General features: G+C 40.1%; 1 protein-coding gene across 1 annotated transcript in view; it reads right to left on the bottom strand.

Annotated features, from left to right (window-relative positions):
* The window catches only part of Sema3e (semaphorin 3E), a 106,226-nt gene that overhangs the window by 20,182 nt on the left and 69,944 nt on the right, over window positions 1-16,100 (bottom strand). Inside the window, exons 8-14 of the mRNA XM_033756474.1 lie at window positions 15,555-15,669; window positions 15,115-15,184; window positions 11,416-11,560; window positions 9,109-9,331; window positions 6,346-6,437; window positions 4,025-4,066; window positions 2,927-3,090 (exon numbers count right to left, since the gene is read on the bottom strand). Of these exons, the coding sequence (XP_033612365.1) occupies window positions 2,927-3,090; window positions 4,025-4,066; window positions 6,346-6,437; window positions 9,109-9,331; window positions 11,416-11,560; window positions 15,115-15,184; window positions 15,555-15,669 (851 nt within the window). The remainder of the gene's footprint in view (window positions 1-2,926; window positions 3,091-4,024; window positions 4,067-6,345; window positions 6,438-9,108; window positions 9,332-11,415; window positions 11,561-15,114; window positions 15,185-15,554; window positions 15,670-16,100) is intronic.

Genomic DNA, 16,100 nt, shown 5'->3' with positions numbered 1-16,100 from the left:
CTTTGCTTCAGTGTTGGGAATCTAAAGCTTGCTGAACAACAATGAATACAGGATCAGAGAAAACATGAAATGAGAAAGGGTTTCTAGTTTGCAGAGATGGTGTTTTATCAAGAATATGATACAGTGATTTGAAATAGAACAACAATCTTATAATGCTACTATAATGCTAGATAAGCCATTTAAGTAGTACTTAAAGAGTGAAAACATTTGTTTAAAATCATTGGAAACCTGCACTTTTAAAAAATGATACCGTATCCTCCAGCAGGATTTTTGTTCATTTTATACTATCCCAATATAATTGTCTTTTATTTCAGGATGAGAAAAAAAATACATGAAGTTCTGGAGTTTGAGAAAGGTTGAGTAAAGTGCCTTTTATTCACAAGGTGGCATATTTTTCTTATGTCTCTCATGTCTTAGAAACTTTTAAAAGAGAATACTGGAAATTGACAAAATACAAGAGCAAGTGGGGAGGAAGACCTGGTTTTATGAATTATAGTGTATTTTGGAAGATCATTTTAAACAAGTGGTTTGGACAGAATTAATGCTTCTCCCATGTTGGCTCATTTTCACACTGTGAGCAGGAAAATATTTATTTTAATGACTAGTTTTCAATTTCAGCTTCTATTCAGGTCTGAAGCAAACACAATCTGCTATAAAAGCAAAGTATTTTCTCTTCATGCGCTGGAACTACTCCAGAAGTCCATGCTCGGGCGAGTGACGGCTCAGAAGAATCTGATACCACCGTGAGAGCAGCACTGCCCATACCGAGCAGAGCCAACGCATCTGAGAACCTGGCCGCCCACGCCAGCACCCCTCCTTCCTGACTGCTCTGTAGCCCCTTCACTTAACTCCTTCCACATAACTCTTTCTGTCTACCCCTTTCACAATATCGCCAGCCTTGTGCATTCTTCAAAGATGCATCATATACCAGAAAGCTCTTAGCTATAGGAACTTTTCGGTTGAAATCCGACACCACCACTGCATGCCTAACAGTAGAACTGTCATTCTCAAACCCTTGGTGCAAGGCTTGTAAACATGTTTATTGTTGCTAATAACAATAAAATGATTGGTTTTATTACTTATAATTACTTAGTAAAGTTCCCTCCAGCGTGCGACTATAGATAAACACTAGGAACTGAAGTACTGTTGAATGTCTGATGTTCTGAACATGACAGACTCCATTTCCACATTTCTTTACCAAAAGGCTCAGTGCATAGGAAGACAAACGTGACTGCCCTAGTTTAGTCATGCACAACATGAGCATGTGTTGAAACACTGAATCATTACCCATAAACATGTACAATTCTGGGATGGGGATTTAGCTCAGTGGTTCTGCCGCCTGCCTCGCAAGCACAAGAGCCCGAGTTCGATCCCCAGTACTAAAAAAAAAACCAAAAAACAAAAACATGTACAATTTTTACATTTTTATGTATCAACTGAAATAAATAATAATAACAACTAAAACATTTGTAATAAACATTAATTACAAGTTGCTTTTTCATCCTAGGATCCTGCATCTTTATTTCTAAGCCATGCAACTGAGCGTGTTTCTTGAACATTCAGTGCCTCTGTACAATGCATTCCCTTCTGTGACCACCTCCTTATAGCTCTACGCCAAGGCGGTGCAGAGGTGGTTGAGCGGATGCAGGGCCCTGTGCTCTGCCCACACTCCAGGACCTCCCGGCCCAGCAGTAGCTTCTGCCATTGTCACTGCAGTTCCGTTCTCTGCCTAGTTTCCGGAGACCGCTCACTGCCCTAGCGTGCAGCAGTAGTGATGCTTGTCACATCCCTCGTTCATGGAACAGAAATGGGCTCGGCGGATGAAAAAAATCACTAAACAATATTTTCAAGTACGGTTATACTGCTGAAGAATGATTTTCAAATATGAATAGGCATTTCTATAAAATCAATGAATTTGCTTAATTCTTTCATACCATTGGAGAATTACTTAGCTCAGAAATGTCCTCCCAGAAATCCATTCCTCTATCGTCATGTTATATCTTTCCTTTAACTTAGCTCAGGCCAAATTAACAAGAGTTTTGAGTTAATGGTGTTTTTAGTGAGATTCTACTGTGTGTGTGGACCTATAAAAATAACTATACTAAATTAGGTTAAATTAGATTGTGAAAAAAGATCTAAAGAAAAGTTACCCGAAGTTAAACAGTAGTAGTAATTAAAACTAACATGAATTATTTTTCAGTAGAGAGATTTCGTTATATTTCTATGTTTTGCATTATTCTCTTCGGTCCATAGGAAATAAAACGTTTTCCAGTATCTGTTTCCTCAAAGTATGCACAACTTTGTACGATTTGGGTAGAGTAACACCCTTATTCTTCAAGCATTTTCCCTACCTAACGCTCTCGGGTTTACCTTCTCTGACGCATGGCAAGGATCTCACAGAACTGCAGACACAGGAGTTGGGAGGTCTTTGAGGACCTTCATTTGTGTTGAATTAAATCACACATTTCATTAATTATACAGGTCATGCATTTGCCTGGGATTTAAAATATTCACTTTCAAAATGAAATAAATGAAGCCCAGCTGGTAGCGAAGGCATGGGGCAACTGCGGGATGTAGTTCAGAGTTTATTTGTTTATTTTCTTTTCGGTCTGGATCCTCGAGTGTGGTAGCTCGCCTTCTCCAATTCTGAGTTGACCTCCGCTCGTTTCATGTCTTGCAGCAAAAATGTCAGGAAAGGAAAGAGCTGATTCAAACCCAGGCGGAAGGATAAAAGTGGGCCGCCCGGTCAGCGCGAGGAGCGTGCGTGAAATCGACTTTCGGGGCGTCTCGGCTTCTCAGAACTTCTGCTGTGCTGAAAGTGTAACTATGCGGGTGACTTTAAATAAAGAGTAGAGGCTATTTTCATGGGAAAGGTACCAGGAGAAGAAAAGCAAAGCAGGTCATCGGAGAGCTGCGGGACACTCACCTCTTGGAGTGTGAGCCCGGGAAGTAGCGTGAGCAGGAGAGGCCGTCCCAGGCGCAGTAGGGGTCCCTCGCCAGGCAGCAGTCAGAGCAGGCGCTTCCGTACATGTCGCACTGATGGAACAGCACCTGCGCCACCGCGGAGGCGGACCCGACATACAGCTGTTGCTGCGGAGAAGCGGACAAAAGGTTCCTCCTGGGTTTGAACCTTTACGCACAATCACCTGAGTGACTACGCACTCAGATCACAGGCACTGCGCAGGGTAGAGGATGGACCATTGTGACTAGGGCTTTCCAAAGCCTGCCTCACCTCACAGAGTAACAAAATTCAAGAGCTCACAAACTGTTCTTTTATTCGTTATCCAGGCAGACTTTTCTGTTTTCTAATATTCCTCGTCTTCCTTAAAGATGTACAGAAACGTCCAGTTATGAGACTGGGTGCGTAGTCTTTTGCATATTGATGTAAACACCTAGGAGACTGACCTAGGTGTACATATATATATATATGTGCGGAGTGTCGTGAAATGAACTGTAGTGCACACCAAATAAAAAGCACCAACAGCAGAACATTTAACATCACGTTTCTACTTGTTAAGCATGAAAAGTTATTGATAAACAAATTCGAGGCAATATATACAGTAATAGTTTGGGGATAAGTTTACCCCAAAATGTGATCCCAGTGAAGTGGATGGAAGATGAAATTCACTGTTCACTCCTGAGTGATTGCTGTTACATTATTTTTCAAAGAAACAGTGAAAAATAACTAGAGAATAGAGTCTTATCATGATTCCAGAAGTAAAGCCATTCTCATCTCTTTTCTATTAAAAAATAGAAAAATAAGACATACATTAACTGTGAGATCTGCTGTATAAAACTGTACCTGGAGTCATTAATAGTGTATTGTACACTTTAAAGCATTCAGTAAGATGATGGCTCTCATGTTAAGCTTTATCAGTGCAAGAAAATGAAATAATGATAAAAAATAAAATTATAACTTGCTCATTTACAGAAACATTTACTAATGTTCTTTTATCCATTGGCCACTTATAGAACACACACACATATATATACACACACAAAAATACACACATATACAACTTACTCTCTTTGAAGAAATCTCCATAGAAATAATAGGAACTGGATCCTGAAATTTAAAAATAAAAGTTTCCTTTTTAAAGAAAGAATATATAATAATATCTACCTGAATGTGACTGTAAGTTACCTGAAATCAAATTAGTGGTTCTACGCCTAGAAGCTTACAGCTTTCAGCTTTGGTAAATCAATATGTAAATCCAATTAAATTAAACTATAACTTAAACATTTCTTTCTCATAGAGTGGAAGATACGGAGATGGAAAGCAGCGGGTCGTCTAGTGAGATTACCATTTGTCTCTGGAGTATCACTGTTGTGTGTGTATTTGACTATTATTTGTGCTCTGGAAGCTCAAATATAATAAAATAATAAAGTCAGAATGTCCTTATAGAATACCTGAGCCATTGGAGGTAAAGTAATGATGCCTCAGAATGGGCGCTATTGCTGAGAAGCCATGAACTTTCATCGCACTAACTTGAGCCTATAGGTGAAAGCAACAACTGAATTTCTGCACACAGACCTGCAGGAGGCGCAACACCTGCCATAGCTTCGAGATGCAGGCGTTATTGTAGCAGTGCTGGTTAAGGTAACAGCAACTTTAAAGAGGAAAAGGAGCTAAGATCAATTCTGCCAGTGGAGGAGGACTAGGTAGGTGGACTCCATTCAGGGTAACAACCTTTGAAAAATTGTTTTTTAAAGGAGAAAATTTGATTTTCCGTGTAAGCATTCCAAAAACATACTTTTAAGTTAGAGAATCCTTTGTACATTCATACATCTTTTTTTAAAATTTCCAGTACTGGGGGTAAAACCCAAGATCTCACTGAGCTATATCCCCACTCATTTTTTTAATTTTTATTTTGAGACATGTTCGCACTAAGCCCCCAAGTTGCCAACTCTGGGCTCAAATTTGTGATCCTCAGCTTCTCAGAGTGCTGGGATTTCAGGCCTGGGTTCCCGTGCTTGGCTCTGAGCACTCATTCTTTCACTTTTTTGAGTAGCAGTGTTGCCAAAGGCTTTAGAAAGGTGGAGTAGTGGATGCCATTCATAGAGGAGCCTTGGCCACTGTTGGGAAATGGAGTCTTACACAGAGGCCCCAAAGGCCGAAACACAGAAATAAAAAGCTGCCTTTCCTGTGATAGGAAGATGAGTACGGTGGGTTGCAGCTCTGGGGAATCTGGGCTCCTGGGCAGATGCACCTGTGTACCCACTGCACCTGTGTCTACAGGGCCAGTCTCAATAATTGGTAGGCTATTTTTGCAAATTTACATCCCTGTTAGAATTAGTCTGTGGTGTGCACGTTGCACGCTGCTGTATTTCCCACCAATGGGCACATGTGGCATCTAGGCTGCAGCCCATGCCCAGGCAGCAGAGCCAGGGTGACTTCCTACAACCAAGTGTCTGCCGAGGAGCTATTTAGCTCTTAAACCTTGTACTTTCTGTTAGTGTTTGGCTGATTAAAACGACCTCAAAGAGCAGGCTGGGGTGCTGTCTAGAGTTTCTAAGCTCAGAAGGGCAGAGGTGTGTGGTTACAAGGAGCATGTTTTCTCCCATGGGCTCCTTCTGGGCCTGAATGGCAGGGGAGCTGCTGGCGGTGAGCTACCGGTTAATTAGTCCTTAATGTACTCTAAGACGTCTCGAAATTGAAATATACACACACACACACTGGGGTGATGTCTTGACCAGTTGAAAATGTTGTAATCAGAAATCTGCAGGAACCTATCCATGTTCTTCCCTCAGAAGCATGGCAGGATTCGTGGTAGAAATGTCACTCCTGCCACAGGGAGGCTCCGGAGTGGACAGTCACATAAAATGTATGACACATGCATGGATTCACACGTGCTTGCTTGGTCTGCATAGTGTTTCCTTTATTTTCTGCTCTTCTGCCATAGTAAACTCTTTGGGTGGTTGATACTATAGTTAAAAGCCATGTGATTATCCTGCCACAATATACAGTGTGTGTGTGTGTGTGTGTGTGTGTGTGTGTGTGTGAAAGCGTGTTGTTTTTGTCAGTGTGGACTCGACATCTGTGAGACGTGACTTTGCGATAGTGATCCAGAATTCAAATGTGTATAAGTGCTATTTTTTTTTAATAGTAAATGTTTGTCTGCTGAAGTCATTTTCAGGCTACAACAGGCCTATTCTATTCAAAAGTCTTTAACAATCACATATCACATGAGTTATTAGGGTTTAAATCATTCTTCCCTTCAATTTGCAAATTCACAATACTGCTCTTAGGAAAGCACAGAGTCTAACAAATACCTCTCTTATTAAGCTCTGAGTTATAATTGCCTACAGTGCGTACATTTGGGCTGTACTTTTAAATAAAAGTACCTTGAATATCTGGAGTTCTTCTAGAATTACTTCTTCCATAGACTCTGTTTCTTGGTTATAAATTGTGATGACTTTGAGCACAATTCCAGCATCTACGAGAATTAAATGAGGAGATAAACTAGAAGCCAGGCCACAATCTGGGTTTCAAATACTTTAAAACTACATAGGCACCATGAATACAAATAAAACAAAAAAGTCCCAATGCATAAAATCCTTAACAACTGCCAGTTCAAGATCCTATGATTAAGTATTTATTCACATTTTCCACTAAAAAGTTAATTTCAATGCCTGACCAAAATATTAAAAGTTTATATTCATAGAATTTGGTCCAAAAATTCAACTATGTATTCAGAAGTCAAAATGTCTTTTGGAATTATGAAATATGACAGATGGCAGTATTAAAGTTTCTCTCATATGTGATGCTAGAAAACTTTTTTTAAAAATTCAACTTTCTTAGTGACAAACTGTTTATTAACTTGAGGAGCCTCCCAAGCCATGCACTGTGGAAATCATATATGCAGTTTTAGTTTATTTGTTGTTCATTTCTACAGAGCTGGGGATTAAACTCAGGGCGCCATGCCTGCTGGACAAGTGCTCTAGTACCAAGCTATAAACCAGCCCACTGTACACCTTTAATAATTAAAAAAAATTCAACTTTACACCTTTGAGAGACAAGTGTGAGTTCTCCTGTATGATTTAGCTTCTATACTTATCCATTACTTTGTAAATTTGCATTTATATTTTAAATGAACATCTTGCTTTTATTATTCATAATATTCTGAGTTTGTTCCTTCCAAAGATAAATTTAAAGACATTAATTTACCTATGCAGATATTCTGATGTAATGCTAAAAATAATAATACATAAAAAATAAGTACTTTGGATGTGTCGGTTCCAGAATTGTATGGGGTTTTAGCAGCACATTGAAAAATTATCAAATCTTGTGGCTGGTTTAATAAAACTAGATTATAATTAAACTAATAATAATTACCTATATTTTCCACTAACTAAAAGGAACAAAATTACCATCATTTTGAAAAGCAAGCACAAATTAAATAGCTTGTAATTAATATGTGGGGGCAAAGAAGCAAAGATGTAAGTCAAATATTAATTACAATGAATGTATTTGCAATAATAACTATACATATATTACATTTACAGCCTATGACTAATAAGCACTGGGAGAGATCATTATTACCTGTGGAATTTTCCAATGTACTCTGCACATTTATCAAACATGTGCTTTGGTTCTGAAACCTGTGGTTCAGTAGAATGATAACTTTCAGGTAAATGTGGTTGCGTAAACATACTGCCAATCCTGGAATTCTTTCAAGAAGCTTTGGTTAACCTGACGAGACTGTGTTTAATGGGATGTTATGGAAGTCTCCTGCTTTTCAGAGCATTTAGAAATACCATACTTTTACAAATGTTATCACATATGAGTTTAGCATATGGCTCCTCACCCTCATTGCAAATGCTGCTGGAAGTCACCATGAGTGGACTCACCGCCAAGCATTTTTGTTTGTTTGTTTGTTTGTTTGTTTGTTTGTTTGTTTTTGGTACCTGGGATTGAACTTGGGTCCTTGCACTTGTGAGGCAGGCAGTGGAATCACTGAGCTAAATCCCTGGCCCATGGCCAAGTAATTTTAAGTTACATAAAGGAGTCTGTTGTTTGATAATGTGAATCCAGGGCACATTGTTAATATTAAAATTCTAAAATAAGTAGATTAAAATCGCTTTTTGGAAATGAGATTAAGATTTACTTGCTTGAAACTTTTTTTTTTTTTTTTGAGACAGGGTCTCACTATGTAGTTGAGACTGACCTGGAACTCACTATGTAGCCCAGGCTGGTCTCGAACTCACAACGATCCTCCTGCCTCAGTCCCCCGAGTGCTAGGATTACAGGCGTGCACCACCATACCTGGGCTCCTTGCTTGAATCTTTATTTTTTACTTTCAAATTATTATGGGGAGCCCAAGAGCCAATGTTAGTAATGCTGGGGACATGCCCATACTGGTAGCTACACAAGGTGGAATGCCTACTGGCTACTCTTTTAAGACTCATTGTCACAGTGATTATATGCAGCATAAGAAAGAAATAATTATTTTAAAGAAGTAAGTAATTGTGTAGCAAAGGACCAGAGAATTTTAATGTGCTTTGCAGAACTTGTCCCATATTGCTCTGAATGGCTAAATTCTTTCCTAAAAGTTAGAGACAGTGCCTGGCCTTACACATGCAGCTGCTTGTAAACATGACTGATTCTGGTGGAGCTTGACAAGCACCGCTGTGATCACAAATGTATGTGAAATAATTGTCCTAAGCTCTTTGTAAGATGGTGGGCAAGCAGAGGAAGCAGCGGGGCTGGGGCCTGAAGGGAGAGAGAGCCCTAGGATGAGGACCTGTGTGGAGCACTTGTTCCCGAGCATCGACTGTTCAGTTCTTCATTTACCTCATTTGCTCAAATGTGCTAAGCATGGACTGTGTGTCAGGAATTATTTGCTGTGGTGACCCCCAGCCAGTGTGTCTCAGATCCAAACCTCGACACTTTCACCAGTGAAAGTGGTGTTGATATAACTGTCCCAGACAACAGGCATAACTTCCGCCGCCGCGACACACCGGGGCTCTACTTTAGTCTTATTTTGGATTGGCCATGTGCTAACATGGTAACAGATAAACAGATGTGGAGAGAGGGACCTTTGTAAACACGATTTGAGGTGTTCTCTTCAGGGTGACTGGAGGCCTCAGTATGTCCTGTCTCCGTACCTGTCCCAATGAATAAGACATCATACTGGCCATCCTCAGCTTCCACACGGTCCACTGCTATCTGTTTCAGGTTGTATTTTCCATCTGTCTTCACCAATATTGGCTTCTTATGGGCAGGTTTGATGGGATGGTACATGAGAGGGTGGCTTCTTGCAAATCGAATAGCGTCATCTGGGTAGTCCTTGGTGGTTCTGTACCTCCCTCCGTTCACCTTGCTGGGACACTGAAACACACATGAGTAGAAATTCCAGAGAGGAACCCACCAGCCATAAGGGAATTAGAGAAATGGACAGCATTCAATTAACCAGCTGTACAATTAGACATAGGCAGTGGCCACACATGCTACAGTACAGAAATAGCTTCACACGTTACCGAGGGCAGCTAAACTATTTAAATAGACAAGATTGAAAATGTTAGACAAAATCTTGAAAAGTGAAATATATCTGATACCAGGGCAGTTTGGAGGCACCGATAGTATATGCTATAAATGTTCAAATTGTTTTCTCTGCTTCTTAAAACTTTCTACACTGTGGACTAAATTTTGAAGGTAAGAAATCTATGACTCAGGAAGACAGGCTCTTTGTTATGCTAAGTCTTCTCTCTGAATTAGGGTTTACAGCTGCACAGCACAGCTTTCTTGCAGAGACAGAGCCAACATGACTGCTGCCAGGTCCAGGGCCGCCTCTCCAGAGAGTCTTACTGATGAGGCACGATAACCCATCCCGATTAGATCGCCGTAAACTCCTGAGAGATGCCTCTCTGTGTTGTTCTACTATAATCGGTGTGAATCGGTGTTCCATTTTCCTGTGGCTTAGATACAACGAACCGAGAAAACCAGCAATATTTGTTGTAACATCCCTGAATTCTTAAATCACTGACGCGACAGAACCTTGAGCTACCTGCTGAGGCGCCTTTAGCTGTGCTCACCGATCCTTGTTAAAGGCTTTCTTGTTGCTTGTATTTTCCCCAGAATCAGCAGCAACTGCGATGATTATCTTGATTTTTAAAACTTTCTATTTTAGACATATAATTCAGAAATCTGATTCTGCAAAGAGGGCATTTATAATGGTTTCTTTAAAAAAAAAAATCAGCCTATATTTCTCAGTTTGGAACAGACTATTTACTAAGCATCCCTTCACGGTCCACAACTGGAAACATTCTAACCAGGTTAGAAGCAGCTGGACGGCCACTCCATCTCTCCCATCTCCTCTAAGTCCATGTCTTTCCAAGCAGCATTTCCAGTGAAGTGGCAGGAGTGGGTTTTCTCTACTTAAATTATAATTTCAATCAACTGAGTGAAATAAAATATACTTTATGTCTTACTGGAAGTAATCATTTTAAGCCAGCAGGAGAGAGTCATTGTGAGGGTAGAGCCTTACACTGTGAGTGGAAGGAAGGTTTGTTTCCACTTTGGGTTTTGGCTCTGCAAAAATGGTTTCTACTTGGCTTGCGAGTAATTGAGGCATCAGAGCAGTGATGAGGTTTTACCAGCTGCTCTTAAAGGTGTGGGTATTGACTTGCTTGACAAGTTAAGTGTTTGCTCTCCACGGACCCACACAGAACATAAAAATTCTGCATTATTGCAAACTATTTGCACACAGGACCCATGATATAAAACTATCATCATCACCATCACTTTCAGACATGTGTAGAATGAAACAGCACAGAAGTCTAAATGGCTAATTAGGGAGAATCTTAGTGTCCACGGCTCAGGGTTAGGGCTTTCTGCACTCTGCCTACACTCTTGAATCAGCATGTGTCTCTCCTCTCTAATTGCCTGGGAAAGATATTTACATGGGTGCTAAGCATTCTAACAAGATGGAGAAAAAGCTTCTTTTAGATCTGCTAAACTGGCAACAAGGAGAAAGTAACATCTAGGGAACTGAAAGTCTGAGCGAGACCCAAAAACATAAAATCTGAGTAATATTTTCTTGCAATTCTGGGTGATAATAATGCTTCTTAAAGCGCCAAGAGGAAAATGCATGAGGGCCATTTTATTGCACAATTCTGTGTTTTCCAGTACTCTAAAAGCAGACTTTGAGCTAGAGCTACTTAGTCAAAAATAGAAATAATAATATATACTTCAGAATGCTGATAAAATGTATATATCATAGGTTATATTGAATAGAATCACAAACATAAAACTTGATAGAAGACATGATATTTCTTTACTGCCCAAGCATACCTTTATATGCAGAATTCCTTAATCATTTCATTGCAAAGTAAGGTAAAGCATGTGAGACAGTGACGGAAACATCACCAGAAGGGGCGTTCCAAGAGAATGCTGTGTGAAGAGGCCAAACTTACAGAACCAGGCCTGGGGTAGGGGACTTTTCCTTCGTAGAGTGACCAGTGGTACTCAGGGCCTTCTCTGTGTGCATAGGGCCCATTGAAGGCTGCTCGGATGCTGGACATGTGGTAGACACAGATGGCGTGTCCTCTGAAGATGTTGCTGAAAAACGAGAGCAGCGGGTCATCGCTATCATGGAACTTACGGGTCAGGGGTCCTCTATCGATGCACATACTAGAGTACAACCTATATTTCTTTAATTTCCTACTCATGAGAGTTGGAAAAGACATCGTTCCATCTGTTGTGTCACTTAGCTTTGTTATTGTTAAATCATAATGCTTCATTTTTATGCTTTTAATTAAGAAAGGTTATTAGCAGCAAAAAATGTTAATGTTAAAGTTCCATTACTCATTTTAAAGTATTATAATTTTTATTGTTGTTCTCACCTCAAAGTAGTATTCTTTTAATCATCATGCCATTATCGCAAAAAATTTTATTTAAATTTTAGTAGCTATCTCAGAATATATGATATGAAAAACAATTTTAAGTCTCATGGAAATTTAGGGCTTTGTTTCATTTCTTTATATTGGGTTTTCACTTTTGAACTCTTTCCTTCAGGTCTGAAAACAATGCAATGGTGGAAAGACACCCAGGGTTAATACAATAAAGCAGAGAGAATGACTTAAATCACAGAAAACTCAGGTTCCTCTTCTATAGTTAAAGTTCCATTACTCATTTTAAAGTATTATAATTTTTATTGTTGTTCTCACCTCAAAGTAGTATTCTTTTAATCATCATGCCATTATCGCTAAAAATTTTATTTAAATTTTAGTACCTATCTCAGAATATATGATGTGAAAAACAATTTTAAGTCTCATGGAAATTTAGGGCTTTGTTTCATTTCTTTATGTTGGGTTTTCACTTTTGAACTCTTTCCTTCAGGTCTGAAAACAATGCGATGGTGGAAAGACACCCAGGGTTAATACAATAAAGCACAGAGAATGACTTAAATCATAGAAAACTCAGGTTCCTCTTCTGCAGAATTAATATCAATTACAATGATATAAAACTTTCTACAGGCTGAGGATAGTAGACTATGGCAAGTTTTATGGGGTGTATTTGCAATCAGATTCTGAAAAAGCATGTTTTAAAAAGATTACTTAAGATATCTGACCATATTTCTTAATTTGGCATAATATGAGTTAATTAAAACATTTCCCAAGCTTCTGTATTATGAGAATTAAAATAAGTAATATTTGTGGATGTAAAATTCTAGGCCAGTACAGCATTTCCTATTCCCTGAGACACCTGTGGAACAGCGCTTATGTCCTGCCTTAGAGCACTGGCTTCACACATTTTACAACACACCTTGAAGCCATTGGAAATGCCTGGGGTGGGGAGCTGGGACGCCTCTCAAGGAAAGTAACAACGTGCCTTTGATCAGCTTTCTGCGATACCAGCCCTGTCGGGCAGCAGCTGGCAGCTTCCTTTCCTCAGACTTGTACGTAAATTGCACAGTCAAAATGGAAATTATGGAAGAAAATCATGTTTTGTATTTGATTTCTTGGAAAGATCCGGTATGCCATCATTTAGAACTCCATAAAATGGAGCATACTAACACATAGAAAAACTCTACCGACTATAGCTTGCATTTATCGTGTAAAATCTCTGAGATTTCTTGACATTTATAAATTATTTGCTGATGTAAGGGAGAAGATTGAGGGAAAAAAAAGGAATTTTCCAAGACTGTCATGACAATGTCCATTAACTATTTTTAGTTTGCATCAAGGAATAATCAGCAAGAAAAATTATTCCCACATTACTTTGTTGGAGAAAGGATCTCTCTCTACAAAAACAAGATGCATGTCTGAAGGATTTATTATGTTTTGCAAATAGACATCACCAATAAAAAAAAAACTAAACAAAACCTGAGTGGAAATATCTTAAGTAACAGTCCGCAGAACCTCTAGTAGTCTCTGGTCAGTACATGCAGTCAGGAATCTGAGCAACATCATTCAGCCCCTGCGTGGGGACCGAGAAACATTCTCCTTTGTTTCTCACCCAAGTCTTTTTATCCCCAGTCTGCCACATTGAGTGCGATACCCCAGCAGTTATATCTCTACATTTTCAGCCAGAAACGATTCTGTAGTCTTTCTTATTCATATATCAATCCCCATGAAATATTATTTTACCTAATATTCTTCCATGGACACAAAAGAGAAAGAGGTAAAGGGGAAAACAACAGATGATAAGCCCTAAATTTGAGCAGAGTTCTTAGAAGACAGAGAGAAGGTCCTGAAGGTGCATCCACTGCACTGCACAGGAGCAGATTCCCAGGATAAAGGGGAGGCATCTTCCTGACCACAGACTCCGGCACTGCTCCTGGGCAAGGACCTTGCCAAGTTATGGAAAACTGTTATAAACCCATGTTGGAAGAGAAAGTAACTTAAAGCAAGAGAAGTAAATAAACAAAATACAGTGATGGAAGCTGGCAAAGCAAACCCTGGAATCTGTCAAGGTTTCGTCTTGTCAAAAACAGAGCACTGAAAACATCAGAGGGAGAAAATTCCAGAAATGAATGGGCAGAGAACTTGGGATCCTGGCTTAGGAAGTTCCACGTGATAAATAAAGACTCTGGTATGGAGCATGATAATGATCTTAGGGTCCCTTTCCTGGTAGGTTAGAGAGGGAAAGGAGTAGGACACTGACTACAGGAGGGATCTGGGATTCTACACATAAAGATCTGGACTGAGATGGTGGATTTGAAACTACAAGATCAGGGGCCAGGAATTTAGCTTAGTGGTGCTGCTGCCTCCCTCACAAGTGGAAGGTCCCAAGTTCGATCCCTGGTACAAATATATATATATATATAAATGAATAAAAGTGCAGTCTCAGTCTTGGCATATTCCAGAGGACAGAAAGGGAGAGCTACAGTGGGGTCCCTAGCATTTCTGAGTTACAAGGTGTGGTTCTTTTTTTGCAAGAGAGAAACTTTTTGGTCTATGTCTTATACTCTGAGTAACTACTTTGAAGAGAATGGTACATGGTGTATTAACTATGACTATTCTCATACTATTTGTTATGAAATCTTATTTTTTCTTAAAATGGTGTATGGGGAGTGTCTGAATGTTTAAAATCACCACAGTAAAAGGCAGGCTGCCACTAATCTCCGTCAGCATCCTCCCTCACTTTGAACACACTCTCCCACTATTTCTGCCACCTTCTGAAGCAGTTCTGCAAGTCCTCTTCTGTGAGTGTCTTTATGAAGAGTGATTTAAAAAAATCTATGGTGGGTGCTGCTGCTGAGCACCACCAAGAAGAAAGGTAGGCTTTGCAAAACTCGAAGCTGTGTCCTCAGCCAGCTACTCACAGCCACTGGCACCCCATGACTTTGGGTTCTTCTCCAAAGTCAAAATGAGCCGAAAGGGTGAATGTGTTGAAAGCATTCAGGACATCAAGGCAGCCAGGACAGTGCAACTAAAGACACGCAAGGGAAGAGGACGCCACACGGGCTGCAGGACGCGGCAAGCATGGGATAAGTGATTTGAACCCGAGGAACATTCTGAGGGAGATTAATAGCAATGAGTCTTCCTACTGCAATAGTTTTAATTTATCATTCACCATATTTTTATCATAACTTATATGTACACCAGGAAAGGGGAGCTCAGTGAGATCATTTGTTTTATGTCTTTTTATGGATTAAATAAATTTCTCACCTGGTAGTGTTAAACAGTCCAAATATGACCGGGTTCTTATGATCTCTTGTTTGCAGCAAAAAAACATCCTCTGAAAGATTAAAGATTATTCCATCATTTCATAATTTTAGCCCTCTTTGTATACAAAGAAAATAAATGCACATGAACCAAATTAGATTTTATGATAAACTCTAAGATGTGTGTTCCCATAAGCATCCAGCAAGCATATCCAACTCATAACCCAGTGTGGCGTTGCTGCCTGGGAGTAACAGCCGAGCCAGGGGAGACCCAGGTGCAGGGCCCAAGAAAGTCAGGTTTGTTCCTGTTACTCCTTGGGCCCAAAGTGGCAGGAGGAAGCAAAAGGAACGGAAACTTTCCCCACATGTGAGAGAGGTCAGACTCCACAGAAGCAGTGTTCCTTGTATGCTAGGGAGGAAAATTCAGTTCTCTGCTAGCATTACCTAATTCATCGAAGTGTGTGTCGATTCCATTCCCGCCGGGCACAGAGCACACCAGTCTGGCTTTCAGGAAGGTGGTCCACTTGTTCACCAGGATCCTCTGCCCACCTGCATCATTCTGTGGGGACAACATGGGCCACAGGTCATGAGGATGCTGACCAAGAGCACAATGGCTGTGCTTGGGCCTCTACCTGGCGGATCTCCCTGCTTTTTAAATGTAAGAAGGGAGATTTAGCATGACCTTTCATGAACACTAAAATAGACAGGAGTCCCTGTACTTAAAAGAAAAAACAAACCTTTTGTAGATGGGGACGTTCTAGCTTCTCAGTGAACTTTTATCCTGGTGTGTTAAATATTTTCTAGGTATTACACCACAATAATATAGCAGTCTCTCCCAAAGCTGTGGCCTTTATGGTACAGTAGCTTTAGTCAATTTTCTTTTTTTGTGGTACTGGGGGTTGAACCCAGAGTCCTCTGGTGATCCTTCTGCCTCAGCCTCCTGGTATGCTGGGATTACATCTGTGTGCCACCCGGCCTGGTTAACTTGAT

Source organism: Fukomys damarensis, unplaced genomic scaffold (genome assembly GCF_012274545.1).
Source record: "Fukomys damarensis isolate Sample0158 unplaced genomic scaffold, DMR_v1.0_HiC HiC_scaffold_4, whole genome shotgun sequence".
In the NCBI taxonomy this organism is placed as follows: Eukaryota; Metazoa; Chordata; class Mammalia; order Rodentia; family Bathyergidae; genus Fukomys; species Fukomys damarensis.
This window is presented reverse-complemented; position numbering and strand designations above follow the sequence as displayed.